At 46.1% G+C, this 27,845-nt stretch overlaps 2 protein-coding genes and 1 long non-coding RNA gene across 4 annotated transcripts in view; 1 reads left to right on the top strand and 2 right to left on the bottom strand.

The window, feature by feature from the left end:
- Positions 1 to 499, top strand: part of LOC125724089 (uncharacterized) — a 273,241-nt gene extending 272,742 nt beyond the window's left edge. For both annotated transcript variants that reach the window (XR_007387133.1, XR_007387134.1), the window contains exon 3: positions 378 to 499. This is a non-coding gene — a long non-coding RNA (uncharacterized LOC125724089). The remainder of the gene's footprint in view (positions 1 to 377) is intronic.
- On the bottom strand, positions 62 to 27,500 carry LOC125724047 (tripartite motif-containing protein 16-like). The gene is made up of 6 exons (XM_049000975.1): positions 26,897 to 27,500; positions 22,960 to 23,055; positions 22,158 to 22,391; positions 21,827 to 21,986; positions 21,218 to 21,277; positions 62 to 1,017 (listed from the first exon to the last, which is right to left on the bottom strand). Exons 1-6 carry the CDS (start codon positions 27,485 to 27,487, stop codon positions 482 to 484), a joined length of 1,677 nt encoding a protein of 558 aa, XP_048856932.1. The 5' UTR covers positions 27,488 to 27,500; the 3' UTR covers positions 62 to 481.
- LOC125724050 (tripartite motif-containing protein 16-like) overlaps positions 62 to 27,845 on the bottom strand; it is a 121,736-nt gene continuing 93,952 nt past the window's right edge. Inside the window, exon 7 of the mRNA XM_049000980.1 lies at positions 62 to 451. The gene's annotated coding sequence lies outside the window, so the exon portion shown is untranslated. The remainder of the gene's footprint in view (positions 452 to 27,845) is intronic.

Consider the following 27,845-nt stretch of genomic DNA (forward strand, 5'->3'; position numbering starts at 1 on the left):
AGAGCGCGGATTAAGTCTGTTACTCAGTTACGTTCTGGGCAGCGCGGAACCGGGACATTAATGGGATAGAATAGGAAGCCTTTATTGTCAGTGTACAGGTAGCAAATACAATATATAGACAGAAATATAAAATATACATATAGAGGGGAGGGGAAAAGCTCCCCTTACTCATCAGGCTTAGATTTCATTACATTTTATTTTATTCAGAATCAGAATTAACTCTATTGGTACAACTGCATGTACTATGAATTTGTTTAGGTATTTTTGGTGCATTTACAGACAAAATAGAACATAAGTCATTTTGTATGTTTGTTGAGCTTACGGAACCCAATTACTTATTTTATTAACATACGTCACACTGCAGACAGAGTAAAAAGGGTTATACTGGTTATAAAGCAGAGATTTTACCTTTTTGCCACGGAGAAGCAGCGACATGTGACACTCTGATACGGTAAAAATGATTCCTCCAGCACACAGTGAGCTATCCCAGCATGCACAGGGACACAGAGGAGTTTGGATAATAAACCAAAAACCCTGGATAGAGCGGTTCAGTGAATGAGGAGGTGAAGCTGTACAGGAGGGTCAGTCCATCAGAGGAGACTCTGTAGAAGGACAGAGTACCAGCCGCCCGGTCCAGATACACTCCTACTCTGCGGGAGCCTGAGGGCTCTATGGGTATGACAGTGTGTTTATTATTGTGCCAGACAGAGTAACCGTCAGGAGAGCTGAACAGACTCCATGACTTTTCATTGAATCCAAGCTGACAGTCAGCACTGTCTCCTTTCCTCCTGATTCCTTTATAAGTCACTGCTATCCAGACTCCATCTCCACTCCACTCAGCCTCCCAGTAACAGCGACCAGTCAGACTCTCTCTGCACAGAACTTGGGGGTAGCAGTCAAATCTCTCTGGATGATCAGGATATGGCTGCTCTTCCCCCGCTGTCACCTTCCTGTTCCCCTCTGACAGAGACACTTCTCTGTTTGCTGTGTTGGGGTCCAGCGTCAGCTGGCAGGAGTCTGTAGGCAAGAGGAAGAGCGATTAATCCCATGACGAAGCCCAACATCTCCATCATTATCACTGTCACACCTCACACACTCACTCACACAGAACTCGCTCCAATACTGTTAGAGTGTATCTGTGTATTTTATCATATTATTATCCTCCTATATGTGTACGTGCAACCCTTAACAACTAACCCATGGCCCAGAAAGGGTTGCAGACAAGATGTCCTCACAGGGGCCTACCAGATTGTGACGCAGGAATAAGAGACCTTGAGAAAGGAAACAGATTCTGTCAACATAGCAGGGGGCCCACCTTGAGAAATGTAATGCTTTGTATTAACCCTGTTTCACGGAGGCCTCACACAGCATTGACTAGTTAAAGACAAGACCCATGTAACCCCTCCCCTACCCTATAAATAAAGAAGCTAAGGGACTGTCCGGTGTGACACTCAACAGAGGCGCAGATACTGTCTGTTGCACCTGAAGTGGGCACCCTTGCGCAAGTAAAACAGAAAGACGTGTGCTGTCTCGATTATTCCTGGGTCCTGGAAGTGGAAGTGTGTGAGTGGTAAGCTGCGGCGCTTCCTCACACAGGAGATTGTAGGAGTGAAAGCTACGGCGCTTTCTCCAACATAACTAGATTGTAGGAGTGAAAGCTACGGCGCTTTCTCCTAACATAAATTGGTCCTTCGAGCCGGATCCGGAGAGAGATACCAGAGGGCGCCGACCAGTCCGCCGACGAACGACACCGAAAGCTGTCGACAGTCTCGCTCATAGGGAGTGAGTGAAAGACCTGCGACGTGAATTCGCCACAGGCCGGTGGTTAGAACTGTTCCCGGACGGCTGGGCTGGCGCCTGACGGGTCCCCGGACAAGAACTAGAACCACTTCGTCATAAAGGAAGGACCAGGTGAGAAGCACGACGTTGCAGCAGGGAAAGCGGGTGTGAGTTGAGAGGGCAGTAGCGGCCCCATACACCCGGCCTAGGTGCAACAACATACTGGTGACCAAGGGAAAAAGGACGGGTTTCACCCCTGAAAACTGACACCGCTGTCTCTTTAGAGGACAGTAGAAGGCCGTGCCAGTGTCCTCCCGAGGTCTCATGCCAGGGACTTGCACTTAGGGGTTATTATTTTTTGTATATACAATAATGGGACAGAGTCAAAGCAAGGTAGAATTGGCGGGTGATGAGAAATTCATGGAAAAATATAAGGAGGGGGCAGGAATAATAAGCAACCAAAAGTGGCGGAAAAAGCATGGGTTTTCAGGAACCCTGAGTACAGAAAATATTCTGAGATTACAGACAGAATTGAAATTAGAAATGATGTCCGGCCGCTGTACAGGCAAGGACAAAGTACAGAAAAGACGAGAATATGTCTTATCCGATGTTTGGTTAGAACAAAGCAAACTCCGTGATATAGCCAGAAAAAAGAAACAGGAAAAGAAAAAGGAGACGCTGCAAGCGGCCCTTGTTAACATAGACGAGGAAACACCGCCGTCTGCTCCCCCGCAGACACCAGCGGACGGCCCACCAGTACTACAGCATCCCCCACCATAGCATAACATGCCAGACCCCCCACTTCCTGCTGTGCGGGGAGCTGAAGGAGGGAGTGCAAGGCCACACCAAACGAGAGCGACAGACCCGCATTTACGAATGCGAATAAATCCCGAGAATAAAAAAACACAATGGTACCGTTCGGATTCCGAGGATGAATCTGAACTGCTTGCTCCCATGGTAGAAGTTGCAAACCCCCGTATAGCCCCTGGCGAAGGAGGCCAAGCCTCACCAGCAACAATATTAGTATACCGCCCCTGGACAGCGGAAGATAGGGCTGCTGCCCTAAAAGGCATTCCACCCATAGAGGATGGAGTACCTGAATTCTGGTCCGCCATGACTGAGTTGCAGGTCAGTTTTCACCTAAATGGAAGAGAGCTGTTCCGCTGTTTTAGACAATTACTTAATCATAAATGGGGCTGGGTGGCTGGAGACTTTACTGGACAAGGAGCAAACAATTTGCCCCTCGGTCACGATGACCCACAATTACAACAAGCATTGGGCGACTTGAGACAGAGACTAGAAACAACATTTACAAGACGAGTTGATTACGGGAGAATAGCCCAATGTAAGCAAAAGGAAGGCGAAGAGCCAGAGGATTTCTTGGACAGGGTACGCCCGTTGTTCGTGACAAACTCTGGGATTCCTCATGGGGAGGACGAGAACGGGGTGTACCAACAACAATTAAAACGGGCTTTCCTAGCAGGGTTAAAACCTGAATTAAAGAAGTATATTGATAAATACTGGGTCCATCAAAACACAGGTGCAGTGTAGCAAGCCGTTGAGTATGCCCAACACGCTCAGAAAGCTACAAAAAAAAAAAAACTAAACCAGAAGCAACATTCGTAGCCCGAGGAGATCAAATAGTGGCGTATGCAAAACTGAAATACAGGAACAGACAAAACCTCGCGCTGATATTGCACTAACTCCAATTCCAAGCGCCGTAACCTTATTTGTCGATGGCTCTGCAGCCAAAGACAGATACGGGGAAAATAAGGTTGGATACGCAGTTGTGACTAAAGACAAAGTAATAGAGGCAGGAGCCTTACCATCCACATGCTCAGCCCAAGCAGCAGAATTATATGCTGTAATCAGAGCCTGTGAAATACATGAAGGACAGGAGATTACAATATATACGGACAGTCAATACGTGTTCTCTGCAGTGCACCACCACGCAGCAGTGTGGAAAAACAGAGGGTTTAAAAGTTCTCAAGGAACAACCTTGACACGCAGCACTTCTACTTCGATTGTTAGACGTTGTACAAAAACCAAAGACACTCGCGTTATGTAAATGCAAAGCACACCAGACTGATAATTCAGAGGAAACGAAAGGCAATGCGTTGCTGACCAAGCCGCAAAGGCAGCAGCCCAGCAAACGCCAGAAAAAACAGAGAAGGGGTTATTCCTTATAGAACAAGATGTACTATATGATGCACAACAACAAGCTCCTACGTCAGAGAAAGACAAGTGGATTTCGCGAGGAGCCACACAAGCGAAAGACCTATTCAAGTTAGACGGAAAACCTATCTTACCCCGCAGCCTGTATAAAACCGCCGCGGTTGTGAGTCATGGGGTAACCCATGTCTCAACAGGAGGGATGGTACATATAATACAACAACATTTTTACACTATAAATTTTTCCAATTTTGCAAAAAACTACTGTAGAGCATGCCTTATATGTTGTAAACATAATGCGCAGGGCAATCTAAGACCCAAACGAGGCCAATTCCCTAACCCTACACAACCGTTTCAGGCAATACATATGGACTTTGTGGAATTAACATGGTCACAGGGAGTGAAATACTGCCTAGTGATAATAGACACTTTTTCAAAGTGGGTGGAGATATACCCAGTAAAACACTGTGATGCAGTCACAGTGGCCAAGTGTCTGGTGTCCCATTTCTTCCCCACATATGGAATACCGGAAGTAATACGGTCAGATAACGGATCTCATTTTGTGAACAAGGTGCTAGATTTATGCTCACAAACATTGGGTTTTGTATTAAAAAAATCACTGTGCATATCATCCGCAAAGTGCAGGTTTGGTGGAAAGAACAAACGGGACAGTAAAAAATAGATTGAGAAAAACTATGGAAGAAACAGGCAGACTGTGGCCAGAATGCTTAGCATTAGTAAAATTGTGGATGAGAATAACACCCACAACGAATGGGTTAACCCCTTTTGAAATCGTGCACGGAAGGCCATTTCCGTTTCTGGGGGAAGCAACTGATGTAGGAAAGGCAGCTCATGAACAGACACTTGCTGATTGGATGCGTAAGCTGATCTCCAAACAGAATATCCAGCACCCTGGTAATCTGCCAGAAGCATCTGTGTCTACTTTGCAGGAAACGGTGAAGCCAGGTGATTGGGTGTTGATAAAAGTCCTACAAAGGAAAGACTGGACTTCACCTCGGTGGGACGGACCATACCAAGTCCTCCTGACTACACCAACTGCCTTGAAGATTGCAGAAAGACCTTCCTGGATCCACAAGAGTCACTGTAAGCTCATTCTGCCCTTACCAGACGCCTCACTCGCGGAGTAACAGTGGAAGTCCGCTACAAAGGCACGAAGAAACAATAGGTTTTCGTTGTCTCAACCCGGTGAAGAAAACAGCTGAACTGTACTCCTTTAGGATGGCTCTGGTAGGGTGTCCGTGGTGGGCTAAGGGAATATTAGGAAGTCTTTTCTGTCTTATGGTAATATTGATTCTATGGCTGGTACCAGACACTGAGGTGCAGGAGAAGAAAAGGTGGACTCCGGACGGAGTGCACCTCACTAGCATAAAAGGAGACGAAACTCATCCATTCCTACGGAACTATTGGTATCGATATGTATATGATGTGGTATCCAATAAGAATTTGACTAACTGCTACAAAGGCAAATGGTGATAGAGAATCGCATGGCGCTAGATCTTCTCACTGCAGCGCAGGGAGGAGTGTGTGTATTGTTGAACCAAACCTGTTGTACATACATTCCTGACAATGTGCATTCACCAAACATGACTAAGGCAATGCAAAGGCTGAAGGACTTGTAAATTGCTATGACCACCGACACAAGGACGCAGAACGACTATTGGATGTCCTGGTTCACTACCGGGGCTTGGTGGTCCATATTACTCAAATTGAGTATACCATTTTTTGCATTCTTTGTGATGTTCTTCTGTTGTTGTATCACAGTGATACCTTGTTTTCGTATAATGATTAATTCTGCCCTGAGCTCTGCTTTCCGAGCCCAGGAGAATATGTTTTTGTCCCTCACCCAAAACATGGAAACAGATGCAGATGAAGAGGAGCAGGGGTGGATGCATGACGCACCATGACGGACGGGCCGAAATCCTCACCGGCATGGCCCAGTCCCGAAGTTTAGAGATGCTACACCCTTGTCTCTTTTTATATCACAGCAAATGTATAATTAACATGATAAACAGGAGGGACTGTTAGAGTGTATCTGTGTATTTTATCATATTATTATCCTCCTATATGTGTACGTGCAACCCTTAACAACTAACCCATGGCCCAGAAAGGGTTGCAGACAAGATGTCCTCACAGGGGCCTACCAGATTGTGACGCAGGAATAAGAGACCTTGAGAAAGGAAACAGATTCTGTCAACATAGCAGGGGGCCCACCTTGAGATATGTAATGCTTTGTATTAACCCTGTTTCACGGAGGCCTCACACAGCATTGACTAGTTAAAGACAAGACCCATGTAACCCCTCCCCTACCCTATAAATAAAGAAGCCAAGGGACTGTCCGGTGTGACACTCAACAGAGGCGCAGATACTGTCTGTTGCACCTGAAGTGGGCACCCTTGCGCAAGTAAAACAGAAAGACGTGTGCTGTCTCGATTATTCCTGGGTCCTGGAAGTGGAAGTGTGTGAGTGGTAAGCTGCGGCGCTTCCTCACACAGGAGATTGTAGGAGTGAAAGCTACGGCGCTTTCTCCAACATAACTAGATTGTAGGAGTGAAAGCTACGGCGCTTTCTCCAACATAACTAGATTGTAGGAGTGAAAGCTACGGCGCTTTCTCCTAACAAATACACACATTTTATTCCCAATATACTCATGTAGCCGCCCGAGTCTGCGGCGCTCCGGCTGCCCCCTGCGCTGTGAGACACGCCGCGCTGAGAGACTCGCTGGGGACCCAACTGCACTTTAGCCTGCGCTCTATTATTCTGTACGATACATAAAATATAAAAAGTCAAATATGTGAAATACCTCAGGAAATGTTGGTCGGCACTAATGATGTCTGATTGAGGCAATCGGAGATCACTAAGGCAAATTTTAAAGAGGTGTGCAACATTGCGAAGAAGATGTGTGTGTCAGTAACATGCTCTGGCCCCATCCATGCTAGACGTGGCGATGAAATGTACAGCAGATTATCGTCGCTACATCGCTGGCTGTCGGAATGGTGCCCGATAAATGGTGTAGGTTATATAGACAACTGGAGGATGTTCTGGGGTAGGCCTGGGCTTTTGAAGAGGGACGGTATTCACCCCTCGCGGGCTGGTGCCGACCTCCTGTCTAAAAGCATAGCTCATAGTCTCCAGGCAAATCGCTGACTAACTAGAGCCAAGTCCAGGTGGCAGGCAAACCGGCATAACCGACCGCCTGCTAGTCGCTTAGAGTCGTCGCCTAGGGTTCATTTCATTGAGACTGTGTCTGCTCCCCGCGTCTTTAATCATGGAGGACTATTCCACCGTGGAGTGTGCCATAATAACTTAATTAAAATCACAATGAATCCGTTACTAGAAAACAGTTGTGATGCAATATTTAAACTTAAACTTGGACTTCTGAATATAATATCACTGGCCCCTAAAGCACTATTAATAAATGAAATAATTACTGATTTTAGTCTTGGTGCCCTGTGCCTTACTGAGACCTGGCTTAAACCAGATGAATTCATGGCACTAAATGAATCTACTCCAGCGGAATACAGTTATAAGCATAACCCGCGACCAAATCGCAAAGGTGGTGGTGTTGCTGCAATTTTTCAGTCCAACTTAGGAGTGTCGGAGAAATGTGGTGTGAGTTTCAGCACATTTGAAACTCTTGTTCTTAGCCTTGCTGGCTCATCTCTTTCTAGTTCGTCACCCCAAATCACCATGGTTATTGTGTATAGACCGCCTGGGCCGTACAGTGATTTTCTTAAGGAATTTGCTGATTTTTTAGCAAACCTGGTGGTCAGTACTGACAAAGCCGTTATTGTGGGTGATTTTAACATTCATATGGAGAAGGATAATGATCCTTTAAAAACAGCGTTTGCAGCTATTCTTGACTCTGTAGGTGTATGTCAGAATGTAGTCGGGCCTACTCATGTCTGTAACCATACCCTTGATTTGATCATTAGTCATGGCATCCTGGTAGAACATGTGTCTATTATGCCACAGAGTCCTCTGCTCTCAGATCATTACTTGTTAACATTTGAAATCCAGTATAGCCTCCTGTTGACCACCACTCCAAAGTATAGAATCAGACGTTCTATTAAGGCACTAACTACAACAACATTTATGAAACAACTTCCACAGTCCTTCAGCCTTACATCTGAAGCATCGTGTGTAAATGAACTTGAACAGGCAACTTCAAACATGGAAAAATCCCTTCGCAGCACTCTAGATCTTGTGGCTCCACTTAGGAGTATAAAGCATAGCAATAACAAACCTGCCCCCTGGTACTCTGATAATACACGTGAACTCAAACAGGCATCACGCAAGCTAGAGCGAAAATGGCGCTCAACTAAACTGGAAGTTTTCAAATCTGCCTGGAAAGAGAGCCTCTCTAAATACAGACAAGCACTAGTAACTGCTCGGTCTGTGTATCTCTCCAGATTAATAGACATGAACAAAACCAATCCTAAATTCCTATTTGAATCCGTGGCTAGGATAACACAGAATTCCTCATTAAACTTGCAAATCCCACAAGCTCTTAAGAGTGATGACTTTCTTACATTTTTTAATGGTAAGATAACTACAATTAGACAGACTATACAGTGCACACCTTTACCTACTTACGGCTGCCTGCCTCCTGCTAGTCTTATGCCTACCAATAATGAGACCTTTGAATCATTCATTCCTATTACACATGTAAGGACATAAAACTTATAGGTCCTGCAGGCCCCAACTCTGATCAGCCTGCATCAGTCTATTTCAGAGTCCAAGAAAAGGATCCACTGGCCCAGGCAAGATTGGACTCCACGCATCAAACCATCCCTTTTAAGGAAGGCAAAGCCCTGCCGGCTCCTGAGAATAACTGGAGCAATACAGAAAGAGGAAGACCTTTCACCCCCTGGAGTGGCCGGAGTTCCACAGTCAATCCACAGAACAACAGCTGTCAGTCCCCAGACACAGACACCTTTTCCACTAGAAATAGGATAACTCACCACACATAGATGTTAGGGACAAATACACACATGTTTGGTCTCGTTTGAATAGGCATGAGACGGCGAGTGTTATACACTCAGATTTAAGGCAGTATAGTTTTCCCTAAGAGAACTATAGAAACTTCGGCTAAACCCACCAAACTGAGAGAGCCTCTCACATGGCAGAACAAGGGAATTACGACCACCCCCTAAAGTGATCTGATTGGCTGGGGACCTGAGAACCAAGGCCAGCAATGGTCCTAAAATTAACCATTGACCGAAATTGGTCAGTCTTCAGAGACATGCCATCACCTGGTTTGGATACTTAAGGAAGGGCTTCAGAAGTAGTCGGGGAGTCACTCTGTAATCAGAGCTCCCGCAGAGAACTGCGTGAAAGTCCATCTGTAGTCAGATACTTTCCGCAGAACTTTGTGCACTCTCAGCTGAGGAATGTGATTGTTTAATATTGTATTTGTCCAAATGTATTTACAAGTATGTGGCCACATGTCAATAATTATATATTGTATTATGTTTAATAAATGTTGTCTTGATTACTTCATGACTGTCTGATTTGCTAACTTCTTTATAAACTTTCCAGATTGGGCTTCTATCCTGATTAGGACTAAAGTGGTAAATACTATCTTGCAGCCTCTGGGTTAAATCCCCTTTATCCGGGTCCCAAACTCGACTGCCCAAGTTAAGTTAGGTGGATACCAAACTACACCTCTGGAGTTCGCACACGCTCAGTTACGGGCCGACTTAACCTCTGAGGTCAACACATGCTGATGAAAGGTACCGGTCTACCCTCTGAGGGGCGTACACACTATGTTCCTAGGCACCGGGCATAGTCCCTGAGACGCTCACATGGTAAGACAATGGGCGGCATCGGCGGAGTCCCTGAGACGAGCCCAAAGTAAACCTCGTACAAACTACCGCAACAAAAGGTGCGCCTTCACAGCCGCTGAGGTTGACACATGTTATGATATGGGCTGCCCCCGGCTGAGCCTCTGAGGTGGACGTACGTGTGGTTCGGGTAAACATCGACTTAATCTCCGAGGCACCCACATGCTCAGTAATTGGCAGACACTGAGCCTTTGGGGAATTATATAGGTCGAGGGACCCGAATAATCAGAGGCTGACATTGTCTTAAATGGTGGCGGTTTCCGTACCTCTAAGACAAACCCTGTGGGACGAGCCCACGGATCGCCCTGTCGGCCGAGGCGAATCTGGCGGACTCCTTCGTCAGGGGTAAACTAGAGTTGGTAATCTAAAGGAGAGTCCCGAAGTAATCCGAACAACATAAACGTCATGACTACAATATACTGAAATAAGGTCACTATTAAAATGGAGTCAGATATGTGTCTAAAAGAATATTGTATATTAAAAAGGGTAAGTAATTCCCAGGAGCACTTGGAAGGACCAACATGCATTCACAGCCTTCGGCTGCGCCATTGGATTCCGCCATTGGGCCAGTGGGCGGCTCCCTACACACACTCAGAACTTTTGAGCTTAATTTTCTCCTGTAAATCCTCTACTAGCCTTGTAGACCCAATTCCTACAAAATTCTTCAAGGAAATTGCACCACAGATTGGCACTACCGTGTTAAATGTGTTAAACTCTTCTCTTAGGCTTGGATATGTTCCAAAACCTTTTAAAATGGCTGTTATCAGACCCGTCCTAAAGAAACCAAATCTTGAACCCAGTGTTTTAGGAAACTATAGACCTATCTCAAATCTTCCTTTCATTTCAAAGATCATGGAAAAGGTTGTAGTTCGTCAGTTGTCCTCTTTCCTACAAAAAACTAATGCCAATGAATTATATCAGTCTGGCTTTAGACCAAACCATAGCACAGAAACTGCTCTAGTCAAAGTAATGAATGATTTACTTGTGGCTTCTGACCATGGCTGTGTATCTCTGTTGGTATTGCTAGATTTAACTGCAGCGTTCGATACTGTGGACCATAATATCCTCTTGGACCGGTTAGAAGGTGTAGTTGGCATTACAGGGACAGCACTTTTTTGGTTCCGCTCATATTTGTCTGATCGCTATCAGTATGCCCATGTGAACAATGAATCATCCAAGGCCACTAAAGTTGAATATGGTGTCCCACAGGGATCAGTCCTGGGCCCGCTACTGTTTACCCTATACATGCTACCTCTTGGTAACATTATTAGAAATCATGGTATTGGGTTTCATTGTTATGCAGATGATACACAGTTGTACATATCTGTTAACCCTGATGATATATCACTGCTATCTCGGTTAGAAGACTGTCTATTAGATATCCAGTGCTGGATGGCAAAAAAATTTCCTTATGTTAAACACAGAAAAAACAGAAGTTCTGGTAATTGGTCCCAAGGCTGCTAGAAATAAGTTCCACCACCTCAACGTTGGTAACCTTCCTACACAACCTAACATGGTAGTTAGAAATCTTGGCGTTCTTGTCGATTCAGATCTATGCTTTGATGCTCACATAAGAAGTATTACTAGAACTGCATTTTATCATCTACGGAACATAGCCAAGCTTCGTAAGATGCTCTCACTTAATGATGCAGAAAAACTAATACATGCCTTCGTAAGTTCCAGACTGGATTACTGTAATGCCCTCCTATCGGGTTGCCCGTCTGGATCCTTGCATAAACTTCAGATGGTACAGAATGCTGCAGCCAGAGTTCTAACAAACACTAAAAAATTTTATCATATTACACCGGTCTTATCCTCTCTTCATTGGCTGCCAGTTAAGTCTCGAATTGACTATAAAATACTGCTATTAACTTATAAAGCACTAAATGGCCTTGCACCAGAATACCTTAGTGAACTGCTGACCACATACAACCCTCCACGCTTGCTTCGCTCTCAAGCCATGGGATATCTGTTAGTGCCTAGGGTAGAAAGAGCTACGGCAGGCTGCAGAGCTTTCTCCTACAAAGCTCCTCAGCTGTGGAATGGTCTTCCACCGGATGTGCGGGTTTCAGGTTCACTCTCAATATTCAAGTCCAGACTAAAAACACACCTGTTTAGTTTAGCGTATAGGGACACTAGTTCTAGCCCTAGCTAACTCTTCACTCCCAGTCAGACCTGTAGTGTGAGGTGTAGAGCTGGGTGGGGATCGGTGCCATTGGCTTTGGATGAACTGGATTGTCAGTGCTGTCACTCTAGCTTTGCAATCTCTTGTGGAACTGGAGTGCTGACATTTCAGGGACTCCCCATGCCGGCATTCCCACTTGCCTCTCCCTCCTACTGATGCTGCCATAGCCATATCTGCCGGAGCTTGCAGATTGCACTTCATATTGTACTCACCTAGCTTTTAGCACTGCCAATAGCCTCCTCTACTATGCCTAATTGTACATTTTATTTCCCCTACTCCTCCTGGGGGGTGATGCCTGGAGACCTCAATCTATCAAGATATCCAGCACACCCGGCCACATGTGACGTCGCCACCACCAGTGACGTCCCTGCATCCAGCTCGCCGTTCTGATCTTCCATGTATGACCCGCTGCCTTACCTCTGGTTGCCTGGCAATTGGAAGAAGACTCGGCTTCGGCATTGGCTTATCATCTTCCTTGCTCTCCTCTCTCTATTTGACTATCCCTGCCGGCCCCTGGAGGATGGGCTCCCCCTTTGAGTCTGGTCCCTCTCAAGGTTTCTTCCTTCTAGGGAGTTTTTCCTTGCCACTGTCGCCTATGGCTTACTCACTGGGGGCTTTGGGTGAGGATACTGTAAAGCGCTTTGAGACAATGTAATGTTGTGATAATGCGCTATATAAAAATAAATTTGTTGTTGTTGTTGTCGCCTGCGCGACGCCAGCGGGAAGACGCGCCAAAATGATGCGCGTGTTAAACTAATAGGCTTAATTACAGGTAAGTAAAATTACAAACAGCATTAATCAAACATATTAACCATAAAATTACACAACAAAGATTACCACTAAAAGTGAGTTTGTCTTTAGGTCACAATATGAATTTCTTTTAATCCACTTTGGACACACACCTCTCTCCAGCAGCGCGCCGACTCGACGCTCCCAACGCGGACGCATCTAGGCTGGTTCTCCGCAAAGCGCATCACTCGCGTATTACACCGCGTTTGCGTACATGGAAACGTTCATATTTCTCTGGTCAAACTGTGTACTTTGCACATGCGCACGTGTCCTATTTAAGTATTATTAGTAGTAAATTATTATTCTGATATTCCCTGCACACGTACTACAGCCGCGAGGTCTGTGTATGTTTCCCTACGTTTTACAAATTCAGAGCGGCAGTTCACGGGGCTGCCAACTTTGATCAACTGGCTGGCGTGAGATTTTCAATTCGGGACAAGTCTGCACACATATGCATACGCATTTATATGTATGTCACAGTTTTATTACCTTGAAAATTGGCTGTAGGGTTTGCAAACTACCCCAATCCTCATCAAAATCATCTATGTTGGCGTTTAAAGACAAATTTGGAGTGCGGCAGGCGGTCGTCCGCGGAGGAGTAAAATGCATCCTAAAAGTCCAGACAAACACGTCCGCCTGTACGCGCGCGGAGAGGTACCAGTCTGGCCGCCACGTGTTTTCTGTGTTGATTCCGGCTTCGTCTGTGCACTTACATGAAGATAACAAGACGCATGCGCGACGTGCAGTGCCACCAGAAATTGGGGTGGCAGTATGGTCACGTTTTGTCACAGAGCTTTATCTTTACTTACGGTACCTATAGTATTAAAGTAGCATCTGATTTTTTTAAGAATGAGTGTCCAGAAGAGCTGTATATTTTCACAGACAAGAAAAAAATATTCCGAACACTATTGTGTCCTTCTTTGTACAGCATCTTCAAAATTCAATGGCAGTATAAGTTTCTAAGAAAGCAGTGTCATGCGTACAAGGTACAATGAAATTCTAACCTGAAATTCTTACTTGCCTATTTTCATAAGCAGCATTATTTTTCATACAGTTCCATCCATCCATCGATTTTTTTTGCCACTGATCTAATATATAACATATAATCTATATATAATGTAGTATATATTATATATAATCTCTCAGGGTATATATATATATATATATATTATATATAGAGATTTTAATATTATATACAATCTCTGGGTCTGCCCCCAGGCCTCCTTCCGGTTGGACATGCCCTGAAACACCTCCCCAGGGAGCCGTCCAAGAGGTATCCTAGAACCATCAACTGACTCCTTTCAATGCGGAGAAGCAGCGGCTCTACTTTGAGCCCGGATGTCTGAGCTCCTCACCCTCTCTAAGGCTGAGCCCAGACACCCTGCTGAGGAAACTGATTTCTGCTGCTTTTATTCACAATCTCATTTATTCGGTCATCACCCTGAGCTCATGACCATAGGTGAGGGTAGGAACGTAGATCAACCGGTAAATTAAAAGCTTCACCTTCCAGCTCAGTTCCCTGCGTTTGCAAAATGCGGCTTGTAGGGAAGGGAGAGGCATCCCATAATGTTCTCTGCTGTCTTCACTACTCTCTGCAGGCACTTGTGGTCAGATTTGTTGCAGCTGCCATACCAGATGGTGATGCAGTTAGTCAGAACACTGCCGATGCTGCCTCTATAGAAGATGGTGAGGATGGGAGGGGAAGGTTTGCTTATTTCAGCCATCTCAGGAAGTTTAGTCTTTGCTGGGCTTTCTTGAATAAGTAGGTGGTGTTATTTGTCCATGTAAGTTCCTCAGTTATGTCCACACTAAGGAACTTGGTTCTCCTTACAATCTCCACAGCAGTACTGTTGATGCTGAGTGGGGTGTGGGCAGGACGTGTCCTTCTGAAGTCCACAATCATCTCTTTTGCCTTGTCAGCATTGACAGATAGATTGTGTCTCTTGTGGAAAGACTTTCCACCTCTTCTCTGTATGCTGAGTCATCTTCTCTGTTTATCAGTCCCACCACAGTTGTATCATCCACAAACTTGATGATGATGGTGCTGGAGGTGTTGCAGCCCATACATACTGACTGGGGCATTTCTGTCAGGAAATCCAAGATCCAGCCGCAGAGAGTGGTGTTCAAGCTTAACCCCCTCAGTTTTTGAGGGATGTATTGAAGGTAGAGCTGAAGTCTATGAATAACATCCTGACATATGTGACTCTCTTATCCAGATGTGTCAGGGAAAGGAGACGGGCAGAGGCTACGGTGTCCTCAGTAGACCTGTTGGACCGGTATGCAGATTGGAGAGGGTCTAGAGAGGTAGGAAGATTGGTCTTTATGTATTACTGCCATGACCAGCCTTTCCAAGCACTTCATGATGATTGACCTGAGTGCTACAGGGCAGTAGTCATTCAGGCTAGACACTAATGGCTTCTACAGCACTAGGATGATGGTGGTTGATGTGAAGCATGCTGGGACAGACCACTGGCTTAAAGAGGTGCATTCTGTGAGGACACCAGCTAGGTGGTCAGTGGTCAGCATTCTCTCAGCACTCAGCCAAGTATGTTGTCAGGTCCTGCAGCCTTGCATGGATTGACTCTGGATAGAAGACTTCTCACATCAGCTGTGGACAGACAGAGTAGCTCCTCACTGGGGGGGCGGGGGGGGGGGTGGTGGTGTCGGCTCCTTATTCTGTACAAAGAAGTTGTTTAGCTCATCTGGAAGGGAGACATCACCGCCACTGATGTGTGGGTTGGGCTTGCAGATCGTGATTGGCTGAATGCCCTGCCATATGCGGCATGTGTCTTTAGTGCATTTAAAGTGTTCATTGATCCTCTGTGCATGTGCCTGATTGGCTATCCTCATAGCTTGGGACAGGTTGCCTCTGGGCGTCCTGAGGGCAGCCTTGTCTTTAGATCTTAAAGCTGCATTTCTGATTCTTAGATATGTGAGCACTTCCTTCGTCATCCAGGGCCTTTGGTCGGCTGTCGTGGTCATCGATCACAGAGTTTATATACTCCTCCAGGTTGATGGCATCACCATTTATAGCAGCCTCCTTAAAAATGTCCCAGTCAGTAGATCCAAAGCAGCCTTGGAGAGCTGAGATGGCACCAGCTGGCCACACTCTTACTGACTGGTTTGTTGTGCTTCAGCAGGGATTTATACACAGGAACCATGAACACAGTGACATGGTCTGAGTAGCCGAGGTGGTGTGGGGAAGGGCCTTGTAGGCCTCACAAACGTTTGTGTGAACATTGTCCAGACAGATTCTCCCTCTAGCTGGGATGTTCATATATTGGAAGAATTTGGGGAAAACTGGCTTCAGATTTGCCTGATTGAAATCTCCAGCAATGATGAAAAAAGACTCTGGATTAGACTGTCTGTTCCCGGCGATTTATTATTTTTTAAGCAATTTATTACAGCAGACATCTCAGTTAAATGAATTGGGACGTCACAAAGTTCACGATCCACATCAGTTATTCCCATCATGTTTGAGAAGAAATCAAAAATTTTCCGCAACATTTCCATAAATCCTCACCCACATAATGCAGTTCCTGACTTGCTCTCTTTCTAGCCTAAAGAAATAGGCTGAGTTCTGCTCACTGTGATGCCTGACCCATCCGCTCCTCATGTGTGCCACGCCCCCTGATTACCCACGTGTGCTTCCCCGATTTGTTTCCAGCCCCGTCTGATTATGTTGCCCTGCTTTAATGTATTTAAGTCCTGGTCTCCCCTCTTTCCGTGTCTGTCATTGATGTTAGTCGGTGTGCGATGTTCTCCTGTCCTGGTTCCCTTATTAAATCCCTAATTTTGCCCCGACTTTGCTTGTTCGCCGCACCCGCACGATCACCAGTCTCCCCGCGCCTGGTCGTGACAGAATGACAGACCAAAAGACGAAGAAGCAGAGGAGAAGGAGAGTGAGGGAGCCGACGATCTCCCTCGGAGCCTGCGCGCTTTCCCGCATGTGGCAGTCTCCGGAGATAAAGCAGCACGTCCTGACTCCAGCCCTGAGGCCGAGCCCACAGGACGCTTACTCCGTGTGGAGATACTGGCCCTCAAGTGAGGACGAGGATGAAGAGCCCTTCCTCTACCCTTACCCGGAGCTTGTTCTCTCGCCGTCCGCTTTCTCGGATGTCGCGCCGCCTCCCACCACCGCCAGGCGCCAGAGGAGGAGAAGGAGGAGACCGGCGATCGCCGGTACGGAGGAGCTCCCTCCGTTACTGCCGGCGGTCTCCGCTCCCGTGCAGCCGCCGCCACCCGCAGACCCCGCTCCCGTGCAGCCGCCACTGCCCGCGGCTCCTACGCCTGCGCAGCTCCCTCGTCCTCCTGCAACTCCCGGGCAGGCGCCCCCACTGCAGCAGCCTGCAGCTCCCGGGCAGGCATCCCCACTACAGCCGCCACTGCCTGCAGCGGCTCCCGAGGCGCCCCCTCCGCCTGCAGCGGCTCCCGAGGCGCCCCCTCCGCCTGCAGCGGTTCCAGTCCCTTCTGTCCAAGTCCCCGAGGAGGTCCCGGAGGACTCCATCTTGGCTCCTCCCCCTCCGGAGGTGGAGGAGCTGAAATGGGACCCCTCAGGGACCTCACTCATGACTCCTTTGTCCTCGCCCCGGTGCGAGAAACCCCAGACTAAAGCCCGCATGTCTGTGTCCAGCAAGGGGAGGGGGCACAGACGCAGGGCTGGGGTCCTGCCCGCCCTGCCCCCTGGCTCGCCCTCCGTTGCCTGTGCTGGGGCTCGGTTGGCGGCCGCGGGCCCTGGTCTCCCGGTTCGGCCGTCGCCTGTGGGCCTCCCTCCGGTGCCTCGTCGCCCTGACTCGCTCCCCCCGTCCGTGTCTAGTCGGTCACCTGAGGGCTCCCCGACGGCGGTTCCTCCATCGCCAGCGGGTCCGCCCGCTTGTCCGCAGCGGATGACGTCGCCGCCTGCGGCAGCTCCCCCCCTCACCTTGTCCTTGCCAGGGTCCCCTCCTGCTCCTTCGTCCCCTTCCCCGGTGCTCCCTCCTGCTCCCTCCCTGGCCCCTCCGCGGGTCCCTCGCCCTGCCTCCTCGGCCCCTCCGCGGGCCTCTCCGGCTCCGGCCTCCCCGCCGCTGGGTCTCCCTCAGGCTCTCCTTTGTTTCCCTTCTCTCCCTTCTCTCCCTTCTTCCCTGCCTCTGTCCCTCCTTTGTTTGCTTCCCCTTTCTTTGTCCCTCGTCCCTTCGCTCCTCCTGTTCCTCCTTCTCCCTCTGGGTTCCCTCCGTTCACTCCCAGTCCTTTTGTTCCTCCTGTTCCCTCTGTGTCCCCTTTTCTGGTCTGTTCGTCCGCTTTCCCTGTCCTGTCTCAGCTCCTGTCTTGCGTCCTGTCCCTTGCCTTGTTCTGTGTCTCTGTCTTGTTCCCGGTCCCTCGTTAATGGTTTTGGTTCTTGTCTTCTAGGTTTTGGTTCCTGTCCCCCATTCCTCGTCTCCTCCCTGGCGCCCCCGGTGCAGCGCGCCTTTGGGGGGGGGGGGGTTCTGTGATGCCTGACCCGTCCGCTCCTCATGTGTGCCACGCCCCCTGATTACCCACGTGTGCTTCCCCGAGTTGATTCCAGCCCCGGATGATTATGTTGCCCTGCTTTAACGTATTTAAGTCCTGGTCTCCCCTCTTTCCGTGTCTGTCATTGATGTTAGTCAGTGTGCGATGTTCTCCTGTCCTGGTTCCCTTATTAAATCCCTACTTTTGCCCCAACTTTGCTTGTTTGCCTGCTGCTTGCTCGCCGCACCCACACGATCGCCGATCTCCCCGCGTCTGGTCGTGACACTCACCTTCTTCAAGCCATTTTTGCCAAAATCTAACAAAGGCTCCTTCTGCCTTATGTTTATATATAATCATCCAATTTATTCTGTAAGTCACCTCCTACATTATTTTCTATATCAGTAAGATGATTGACTGGTTTGCAAGTTAAAGCAGTAAATCTCATTTATAATTTTGTTTTCTTCATCTCTTCCGATTCGCGCCAAGTCACTACTAAACCTTCTGACAAATTTTGTTACATGTTATTGCAATAGTTTTTTCTGTATTGGGTCTATTCCAGTGTAAGTCAGTTAATTATTCTATATTTAAAATAGCTACTTTTCTCAAGATTGAACTGTTTAATATCCAGTTTGAAGATATTTTATATCCAGTAGACGATGACAAAGATTGCATGTTCTCCCCATGTCATCGTGAGGTTTCCTCCAGGTACTCCGGTTTCCCCCCACAGTCCAAAAAAATGCTGAGGCTAATTGGAGTTGCTAAATTGCCCATAGGTGTGCATGTGTGAGTGAAAGGTGTGTGACTGTGCCCTGCGATGGGCTGGCCCCCCATCCTGGGTTGTTCCCTGCCTCGTGCCCATTGCTTCTGGGATAGGCTCCGGACCCCCCGCGACCCAGTAAGGATAAGCGGTTTGGAAAATGGATGGATAGATGGATAGACGATGACAATATGGATATAAGGATATCAATGGCTGGGTGGTCAGAAAATGGTAAAGGTAAAATGTTTGTTTAAATATTTCCTAATTCATTAGAAATAAGCCAAAAATCAGTTTGTAACTGATTTGAAAAGGTGCTATTGTTTTATCTCGTTTAATCTCTTCCATCATTTTCTTTTTTTTCAGAAACTGTCATCTTGACTGTGTATAGTTATTGCAGTCACTGGATGATTAAATAAAACCAGACAGTAGTAAAACTGCATATAGTTCACAGTACATGGTAAACAAAACAAGTCGGTTTGCAGCTCTAATCAAAGCGTGTTCTTCAGAGCGCCATCTTGACTGCCACAAGTGAGACTGGAAACGAAGGAACCGACCAAGATGGTTTTCTCGCACTGCCCCCTGGTGGACATGACCTTCAATCCTCCAGATAGATGTAAACTAAGCACGCAAGTGTAGTCGTGTCGTGTGAAGTCATGGCCCTAAAGCACAGACTTAGGAGATGTTCAGTGTCACAACCAGTTTGGGGACACAACAAAAAAATATATAATTCTGATAACGTCAGTGCAAGTGGGAGGGGCCATCGTGTCCAAACCGTCCGCATAGCTGGATAATTCAGTCAATAACCAATATAGTTTTGTCTAATATTTCCGGTGCCAGCAGTGAAACAACTAGCCAGCTTATTATCGGAGTAACTTTGCATTGTAAATGAAAACCATGCCGCAGGTCTGATAAATAAAATATTGTGGCCCTCGAGTGGCGAAGAGATCATGAGGCAGATTGCAAAGTTCAGTTATTGGCATCTTTAATATAGCGATCGTTAAAAGGACAGTTGGCAGCTTATAAAAACTTATTCGGAAACAGATAAGAATAAATCCAACAAAACGGAATACATATGAACCTTTACTCTCACTGTCACCTATGTTCATTTTTTAAACTGGTGGAGACGCAGGCAGGTTCTGAAAAGGCATCAAGTGACAACCAGCCCAGCACCGGCTCCATGTTGGTGGAAATGAGGCATCAGTACAGTGTTCCCAGGTCCTGCCCAAGTTCTGCTTAAAATCCGTCCAACGGAAGCTGAAACCAGCCCAATAAGAGAGAAAGAGAAGGATTTCCCTCTAAACCAGATACAGAAAAGCTTGTTCATGTGTTTATTTCCTGCAGGTCTTGGTAATAAATCAGTCAGACAGCTGCAGCTCATCCAGAATGCTGCCACCAGAGTCCTCACTAACACCAAGGAAGTAGAGCATATCACACAGCTCCTTAATCACTACACTGGCTTCCTGAGCATCATAGGATTAATAATTAAATATTACTTGTGTACAAGGCACTAAATGGCACTAACTTCCTTGAACCTTGTGAAGCATCCAGACCCCTGAAAGTTTACTCAGTGTCCCAGAATGAAGACCAAGCAGGCTGAAGCAGCTTTTAGTCTCTATGCTCCCTGTCTGTGGAACAAGCTTGCTGAAGACCTGAGGTCTGCTAACACTGTCAGCTCATTATAATCAGGGCTTAAAACGTTACTGTTTGCTGCAGCTTTTCAATAAATTAAATCAGCAGGAGTTTAGTCATATGCTGCCTCTACAATGTCACTTCTTTGTAGTTAACTGTTTATTTGTGTTTTCGGCTTTTAGACTTTTTAAAATTGTTTTTTAAATTGACAATGAACGTGTTTGTAAGTCCCTCACCAAAGTTCCAAAGTACCGAAAAAGTACCCCAGCTGCAATGGTGCTTTTGGTACTGGAACTTCTGGTACTAGTACTTGACCGGAAGTCAATGGAAAAGGGAAAGAACCAAAAGTACCGTACCTGGTGCAGTGGAAAAGCACCCTGAATAAACTTGCCTTACTTAGCAATTGGATTCAAAGTCCTCTGAGATAAAAAGCTCATGTAAATGTGAAAGACCAGGAGGCAGCGGGAGAGAGAAAGAGAAGCTCCACTAGCAGTAGAAAATGAAACACAATAAAACACAATAAAACACACTCCACCTCATACAGGGAGAGAGAAGCGTGTGTGTGAATAGACTCACATTGTAAGAATTCTGCTCTGGTCCTGGGCACTAATACCGGTAGGATGGTGTCTTTGGTAACTAGAAGGAGACAGAGAGAAACAGGGATGTGAGAAAAAGGAATTTACTTGTGGGAGATGGACTTCACTCACTGAGATAGCAGCAGTGGGGTATTATCATTATGAGGGACATTAACAGGCATTTTAACAAACTGCAAATCATGGTAAGTTACACATAATACAGATTTTTGGTTTCTATAATGTAGAAGAAACATGTTTCATGTAATCTGGGTTTTGCATACAGTAGAATGCGAAGCTCGTTCACCAGGTATCACAAAGATATAAACTTATTGAAATCAAACTGACTTGGTCACACAAATGTGAGACTGACTGTACTGCATACTCTCTCTGCGTGGTCCACATCGGGGGGGGAGTGGGGGTAATCTTACCAGCAAAGTGCCAGTGTGTACGCAGGTCTTTGGGGTAACCTTTAGGTCAGCTGTTCAACCCCAGATGTGAGACCCTTCAGCCAATCAGTCCTCTAATTAGTAATCCAGCAAAACCCCACAGACAGCCCTGATTGGCCAGCTCTGGTCTATATTAACATGAACAGACTAGAAAATGTATTAACCTGCGTGACGGATCTCAGCCATTTTCATTCTGCAAACATTCTCCAGTTGATCTTTCAGCTCAGAAACCACCTTCTTCAAATTGCCAAAATCAAATCTTGGACTGACAGAGATTCTGGGTCCAAATCCAGCCTCAGGAGTGACAGGAAGAGCCTGGCGCTTCTACAGACACACAGTCTGATTAAACAGCTTCATCAATACAAATGTGTATTGCAATCTAATTAACAGGACCATTAACATCTGACCAATGACAGACTAGTTGAAATACAAATGACAATATGCGTCCATTTGAATACTCTGGTTTCCTTATTGCCAAAGTAGCTGTTCTGTTACCTGGAGGAAATGGATGTGATCCTCTGTGTGTGAAAGCTGTTCCAGCTCAGAGTGTCTCCTCTTCAGTTCATCAATCTCCTGCTTCAGTCTCTCCATGTCTCCTTCAGCCTGACTCACTGCAGCCTTCTCCTGATCTCTGATCAGCTTTGTCACCTCAGACCGTCTTCTCTCAATGGAGCTGATAATCTCAGTGAAGATCCTCTCGCTCTCCTTCACTGCTGACTGTGCTGAGCTCTGTTGGTGACACAGGGAGCAGAGGACAGTAAATTGGCCCCTTTTGAGACTCCAGAGAGCCTCATTGTACAATAGAGATGTGAGCTGACAGGAGGTATAAAAACAGCACAGGGCTGGGGTTTGGAGCGTCACCATGCTGGATGCCTCAGGTACTGAAACCCAGCCAGCACTGATTGGAAATGATCACTCATTAAGCTCATACACTGTCAGCTGCAGGGATTTGGCAGAGACTGGTGGCTGTATGGGGCAGGTTGGTTGTCACCATTAGCTCTCAGTTTAATAGGTGACTTTTTCTGTGTTTATTTGCATTACGCTGGGTTGTGAAAAGTTGCATTTTTCTCAAATGGGCCTTTTATGGTATTTTTTAAAAATAAATAAGCAACTACTGCTGCAACACTTGGTTAAACTCTGTAATCTAGCAACTTTATCCCACTGACCCAGAATAACCCAGAGCAGCATTAATTTGATTAATCCTCTCAAGTCTGTAAATCTGCAATCTGTTGAATCTGAAAGAAGATTCAATGTGATCACAAGCCAGCTGTTATCTTCTCCTCAGGTTCATACTCACTGTGAATGAGCCCACAGCCTCTCTCAGCTCCTGCAGCTCCTTCTCTCTCATCTGAATTCTCTGCTGAAATTCCCTCTGTGTTTCACCCATTTGTTTCTACAGATAAGAAAAAAGATGATAAAACAAGTTTGTTTCATTAGCTGAGATCACATTTATTAATCATCCTGTCCAGGGTGGGCCCCAGCCTTGGGCCCTATGCTGCCTTGGAAAGGCTCCAGGCACTCCCCCTGACCCTGACCTGGATTACCAGATAGGAGATGGATGGATGGATGGATGAATAGAGGGATATTTGTAAACGATTTATTGACTGTAGGTAGGATAAACTGGACATAGACCCTTTGGTCCTGTTTCCACCTGGTATTAACATGCGTCCTGGGTGATTCAATCACAAGTGGACAGCGCTAATTACCCAGGACGCATTGAAGATGCATTGAGATCCGATCACTGAAACCACATTGGGAGGTGGTCTGGGCTGCATATGGCCACATTCTTATAGCAGTGTGAAGGCGAATGTGTCCTGGGCTGCACTGCAGGACCGGCTACTCAACTGACGTCCTATTAGATTGATGTCAGATCGCATGTAAGTTGATAATGGGCCACTGTGTAGTAAACTGTATTCTGAACAACAATAATGCATCTTTTCTCCTGCGATACTGAAAACTTTGAATCTGCTGGGAAGTTGGTTTAATATTGGACTGTTGTGACCCATTCATATGTAAACTGTGTCAAAGTCTGCATCGTTGATGTTCCACGCAAATTCAGAAAGGAAAATGTGTAAAATGAGATTCATTAAAGATGCTTCAGAATTTGAACAGATCATATATTTAATGTGCATGTTGGGGCGCAGCCTGGTGCAGGCAGGGAAACAAGGTGACGATGCACTTAAAAGCACAAAGGCAAAGGGAATTAAGGAGACTGAACCAAACTGGAAAGACACACAATAAAAGAACAATAAGGGGTCAAAACTCACCAGGGAAAAAGTAGCTAAGAAAATGGCATGTAGACTAACAGAGGGAATGGGGCAGCTAGTGATGTTAAGCTTGACACCAAAAAAAAAAAACGATTCACTGCATTCTGAAGCACAGCTTCAAGGTTTCCTCCGTTCCACCCTGAACATGTGACCATGGTCATCTGAAGCTTCGTTCTGCACTCAACCATGTGACTGCTTTGGAAATTGAAAATGTGGCACAATCCTCAATACCGCTTTCAAACCTGTTGTACAGCACATATTTCAGCGCGCACACACTGCAGCATAAGTTTTAATCATAATAACAATTTAATAATTTATTTTCAATAATTAAACAATTTAATAATAATGATAATAATAATAATAATGATAATAATAGTGATAATAAAGGGGGCGGTGAGTGGCTCAGAGGGCTAAATATCTGTGCCCATGACTGGAAGATCGCTGGTTTGAGCCCCCGCCTCAGCAGAACAGTCATATGTCCATGGGCCCTTGAGCCCCACGACCCAGAAGGATAAGCGGTTTGGAAAATGGATGGATGAATAATGATAATTAGTCAATTATAATTGTGTCCAAGGTTCAGTTTAATTGTATGAATACATAATAAATGATAAGACTGAGCTGTCGACTGTATTATTGGGAGCAGGAAAATTCCCAGAGTCTCATTCTGCAGAAAACATGGCTGCAGTCGAGGCAGCCTGATGGAGGAGTGGGGAATACAGAATAAAGTCCGATGGCTCACACTGACGCTGCACAATATGTGATTGTCTGTGTCAGACACACAACCTGCATTGTACATGCACTGAATTTGGCTGTGAAGAAGACCATGGATCAGACACAAGGACCCGATGACATCAGATCCAAGGTAAGACAGATTCTGTGTGACCTACTTCAGAACCAGTACAACTGCGAGATAAAGGCTTTGTCAAGTCCAACAACACATGGGCAGACCCACTCTGAGAATAATTACAGAAGTGGAAACCAACTGGAATATCACCTATTCAGTGCTGCAGTGATCACATGATCAAGGAGAGCCAGTTGGAGCTGCATTGGTTACTCTGAAGACAGAGCTCACATAGCATAATGACACTGGCCACACTGCTGGGTCCAAGATATAAACCTGCAGGTTTCTGTAGCCAATCTAATGCTCAGGCTGCTGTGAAACGCCTTACAGCAGAGTGTGTGTCCAGCATAAGATTACAGGAGGCCCAGCAGAACCCATGCACACCAACATGCATCCAGCCACCAGAACCAGAGCCTGGAGGAACTTCATCTGGTACTGCAATGCACACCAGTACTGCAACCTTTCACATTTTAATCTGAATGTTCAATTACACTGAATTTGGAGGTACAATTATTATTGCACAGTACAAAATGCATAGTGTATATAATGACTCATGCTTTGTCATTTTAGTTCCAGGTCTTCTGGACAGTGACAGGGGGAGAGCAGATGGGTCAACAGTTCAACAGCAGATGCTACTCCGGAGGTTTGGCAGTACCTCAGTGACCCAAATATACTGCGTTCTGAAGACCCTTTACAGTTTTTATGCTCTCCAGCGACCTCCGTTCCATGTTAGTAGGTGTTCTCTAAAGTGGGAGAAGTTGTGCACTCACTCAAAATGCTATTTACATATTTGACCACCTAGTATCATTAATGTTCACCATTCAGAAAAACTTCGAATACTGAACCATTTTTCGACACACTTCCTTCGGAAAGCTTTGTTTTGCCATCACTATGGGCAACTAAGGGAAGAAAACCAGGAAAAACAACCAGGTAGAAAAACAGGCTGTAACTAAAGACAATGACCTAACATTCCACCACCAACAGACAAACAATGAATCAGCATGAAAAAGGAGGACAAGCACTTAAATGCAACAGACAACTGAACTAACGAAGAGGCAGATGTGACAAATAAGACAATTCACCAATAACAACAGTGTAGGGAAAACAGGCAACAGGTGCAGTAACTTATACTAATGAACACAAGACTAGGAAAACCCCCACAAACACTGAAAGTAAGAAACATCCGTCCATCCATCCATTTTCCAAACAGCTTATCCTACTGGGTCACGGGGGGGTCCAGAGCCTATCCCGGAAGCAATGGGCATGAGGCAGGGAACAACCTAGGATGGGGGGCCAGCCCATCGCAGGGCACATTCACACACCATTCACGCACACATGCACTCCTATGGGCAATTTAGTAACTCCAATTAGCCTCAGCATGTTTTTGGACTGTGGGGGGAAACCGGAGTACCTGGAGGAAACCCCACGACGACATGGGGAGAACATGCAAACTCCACACACATGTGACCCAGGCGGAGACTCGAACCCGGGTCACAGAGGTGTGAGGCAACCGTGCTAACCACTGCACCACCATGCCGCCCCTTATTGAAATATTGATCATTTTATTTATTTTTTTATATAAAAATATCAAAAATACCAGCTTGCATGCCCGTCCGCTTACCCGCTTACAAGGCGAACCTGACAACTTATTTATTTGATTTTGAGTATCATGGCGTTCCGTACCAACATCTTAGGTGGGCACGGCCTTAAAGGGCACCGCCATCTTGAATTCTGAGGTCAGGGTTCTGTAGATTCCTCTGACTTCAGTGGCCTGTACTACTGTGGCCCTAGTGAGTTCTTCTGTACTATGAAGGGTTACTGGCTTGTCGGGGTAACTTGTCGGATTTAAGTTACCACAGTTTAAATGGACTTCATATTCGTTCACTTACATTTTTCCCAGACTACCTTAAATCCGTCAAGCTAGTAACCAAACAAGCAGGTCATGACAACTTTACCGAACCAGACTTGTTCTGAGTGTTTCATAGCAATTACACTAACATGTGTTAAGACAAAATCCATTTATTTAAAATTTACTTTTAGATAATAACAATAATTGATACTTTCACTGATCCATTTGGGGAAATTATTTTAGATAGAAAGGGGAAATTCTTTTAAATTAGCATGACCTGTATCTCCGCCCTTCCTGTAGCAGCTGAGACTGTATCATGGCCTCTGTGTTTATCCTTCACACAGAGCAGACAGATACACTGCTGGTCGGTACGGCAGTAGACCTCCAGGGGTTTGTCATGGTGGGAACAGACCTTGTCCTTCAGATGGCCGATGGCATCAATGAGCTTGTGCTGTTTTGCATGGTGGAGTTTATTGTGAAGCTGCAGGTCAGTTTCACAGTAGGAGGCCAGACACACCAGGCAGGACTTGACAGCTTTGTGTTTTCTCCCAGTACAGACATCACACTCCACATCTCCAGGTCCAGCATACTGGTCAGCAGGAGTAGCTGCTTGTAGTCCAGTCTTCTTCAGTTTCTCCACCATTTCAGCCAGTATGGTGTTTCTGTCCAGAACAGGTCTGGGTATGAAGGTCTGTCTGCACTGGGGGCAGCTGTAAACTCCAACATGATCCTCCTGATCCCAGCAGCTCTTAATGCAGCTCATACAGTAACTGTGTCCACAGGGAATAGTCACTGGATCCTTTAGTAGATCCAGACAGACTGCACAACTGAACTCGTTTACATCAACTGCAACTCTGGCTTCTGCCATTTTACCATGAACACTGATAGGATTCAGTTTCGTTTTCTCTCACAGTCATCTGTGCGTCACAGTGGGAGGAACTTCCTGCTTCTCAGGCTGCAGCAGGTGTGGTTTTGGGCTGAGGCCAGACTGGGAACAGCAGACTGGGCAAACAGTGGAGCTGGAGTTTATAACTAAAATAGTACATTATACAAACTCTACGCACAACAGATATTTATTTAGCTTTCATGAGAATAACTGTTACTGACATTGTTGGCCGTACAGTGGATAGAAATTAGATATAAAGGTATAAGAGAGCAGATCTACTGAGAATGAATTTCTGTGTCTGTTTAAAATCATGTTTGGGATCATGTGGTTTCAGGTGAAA

The sequence above is a fragment of the Brienomyrus brachyistius genome, unplaced genomic scaffold, assembly GCF_023856365.1.
Source record: "Brienomyrus brachyistius isolate T26 unplaced genomic scaffold, BBRACH_0.4 scaffold54, whole genome shotgun sequence".
NCBI lineage: Eukaryota > Metazoa > Chordata > Actinopteri > Osteoglossiformes > Mormyridae > Brienomyrus > Brienomyrus brachyistius.

Coding starts and splice junctions, on each gene's coding strand:
- LOC125724047 (XM_049000975.1), bottom strand. CDS start 27,487: ATGGCAGAAGCCAGAGTTGCAGTTGATGTAAACGAGTTCAGTTGTGCA. Junction 23,056..26,896: donor CAGGAAGGGCGGAGATACAG/GTCATGCTAATT, acceptor TCTTATCTGTAG/AAACAAATGGGTGAAACACA. Junction 22,392..22,959: donor AGGCTGTGGGCTCATTCACA/GTGAGTATGAAC, acceptor TGTCACCAACAG/AGCTCAGCACAGTCAGCAGT.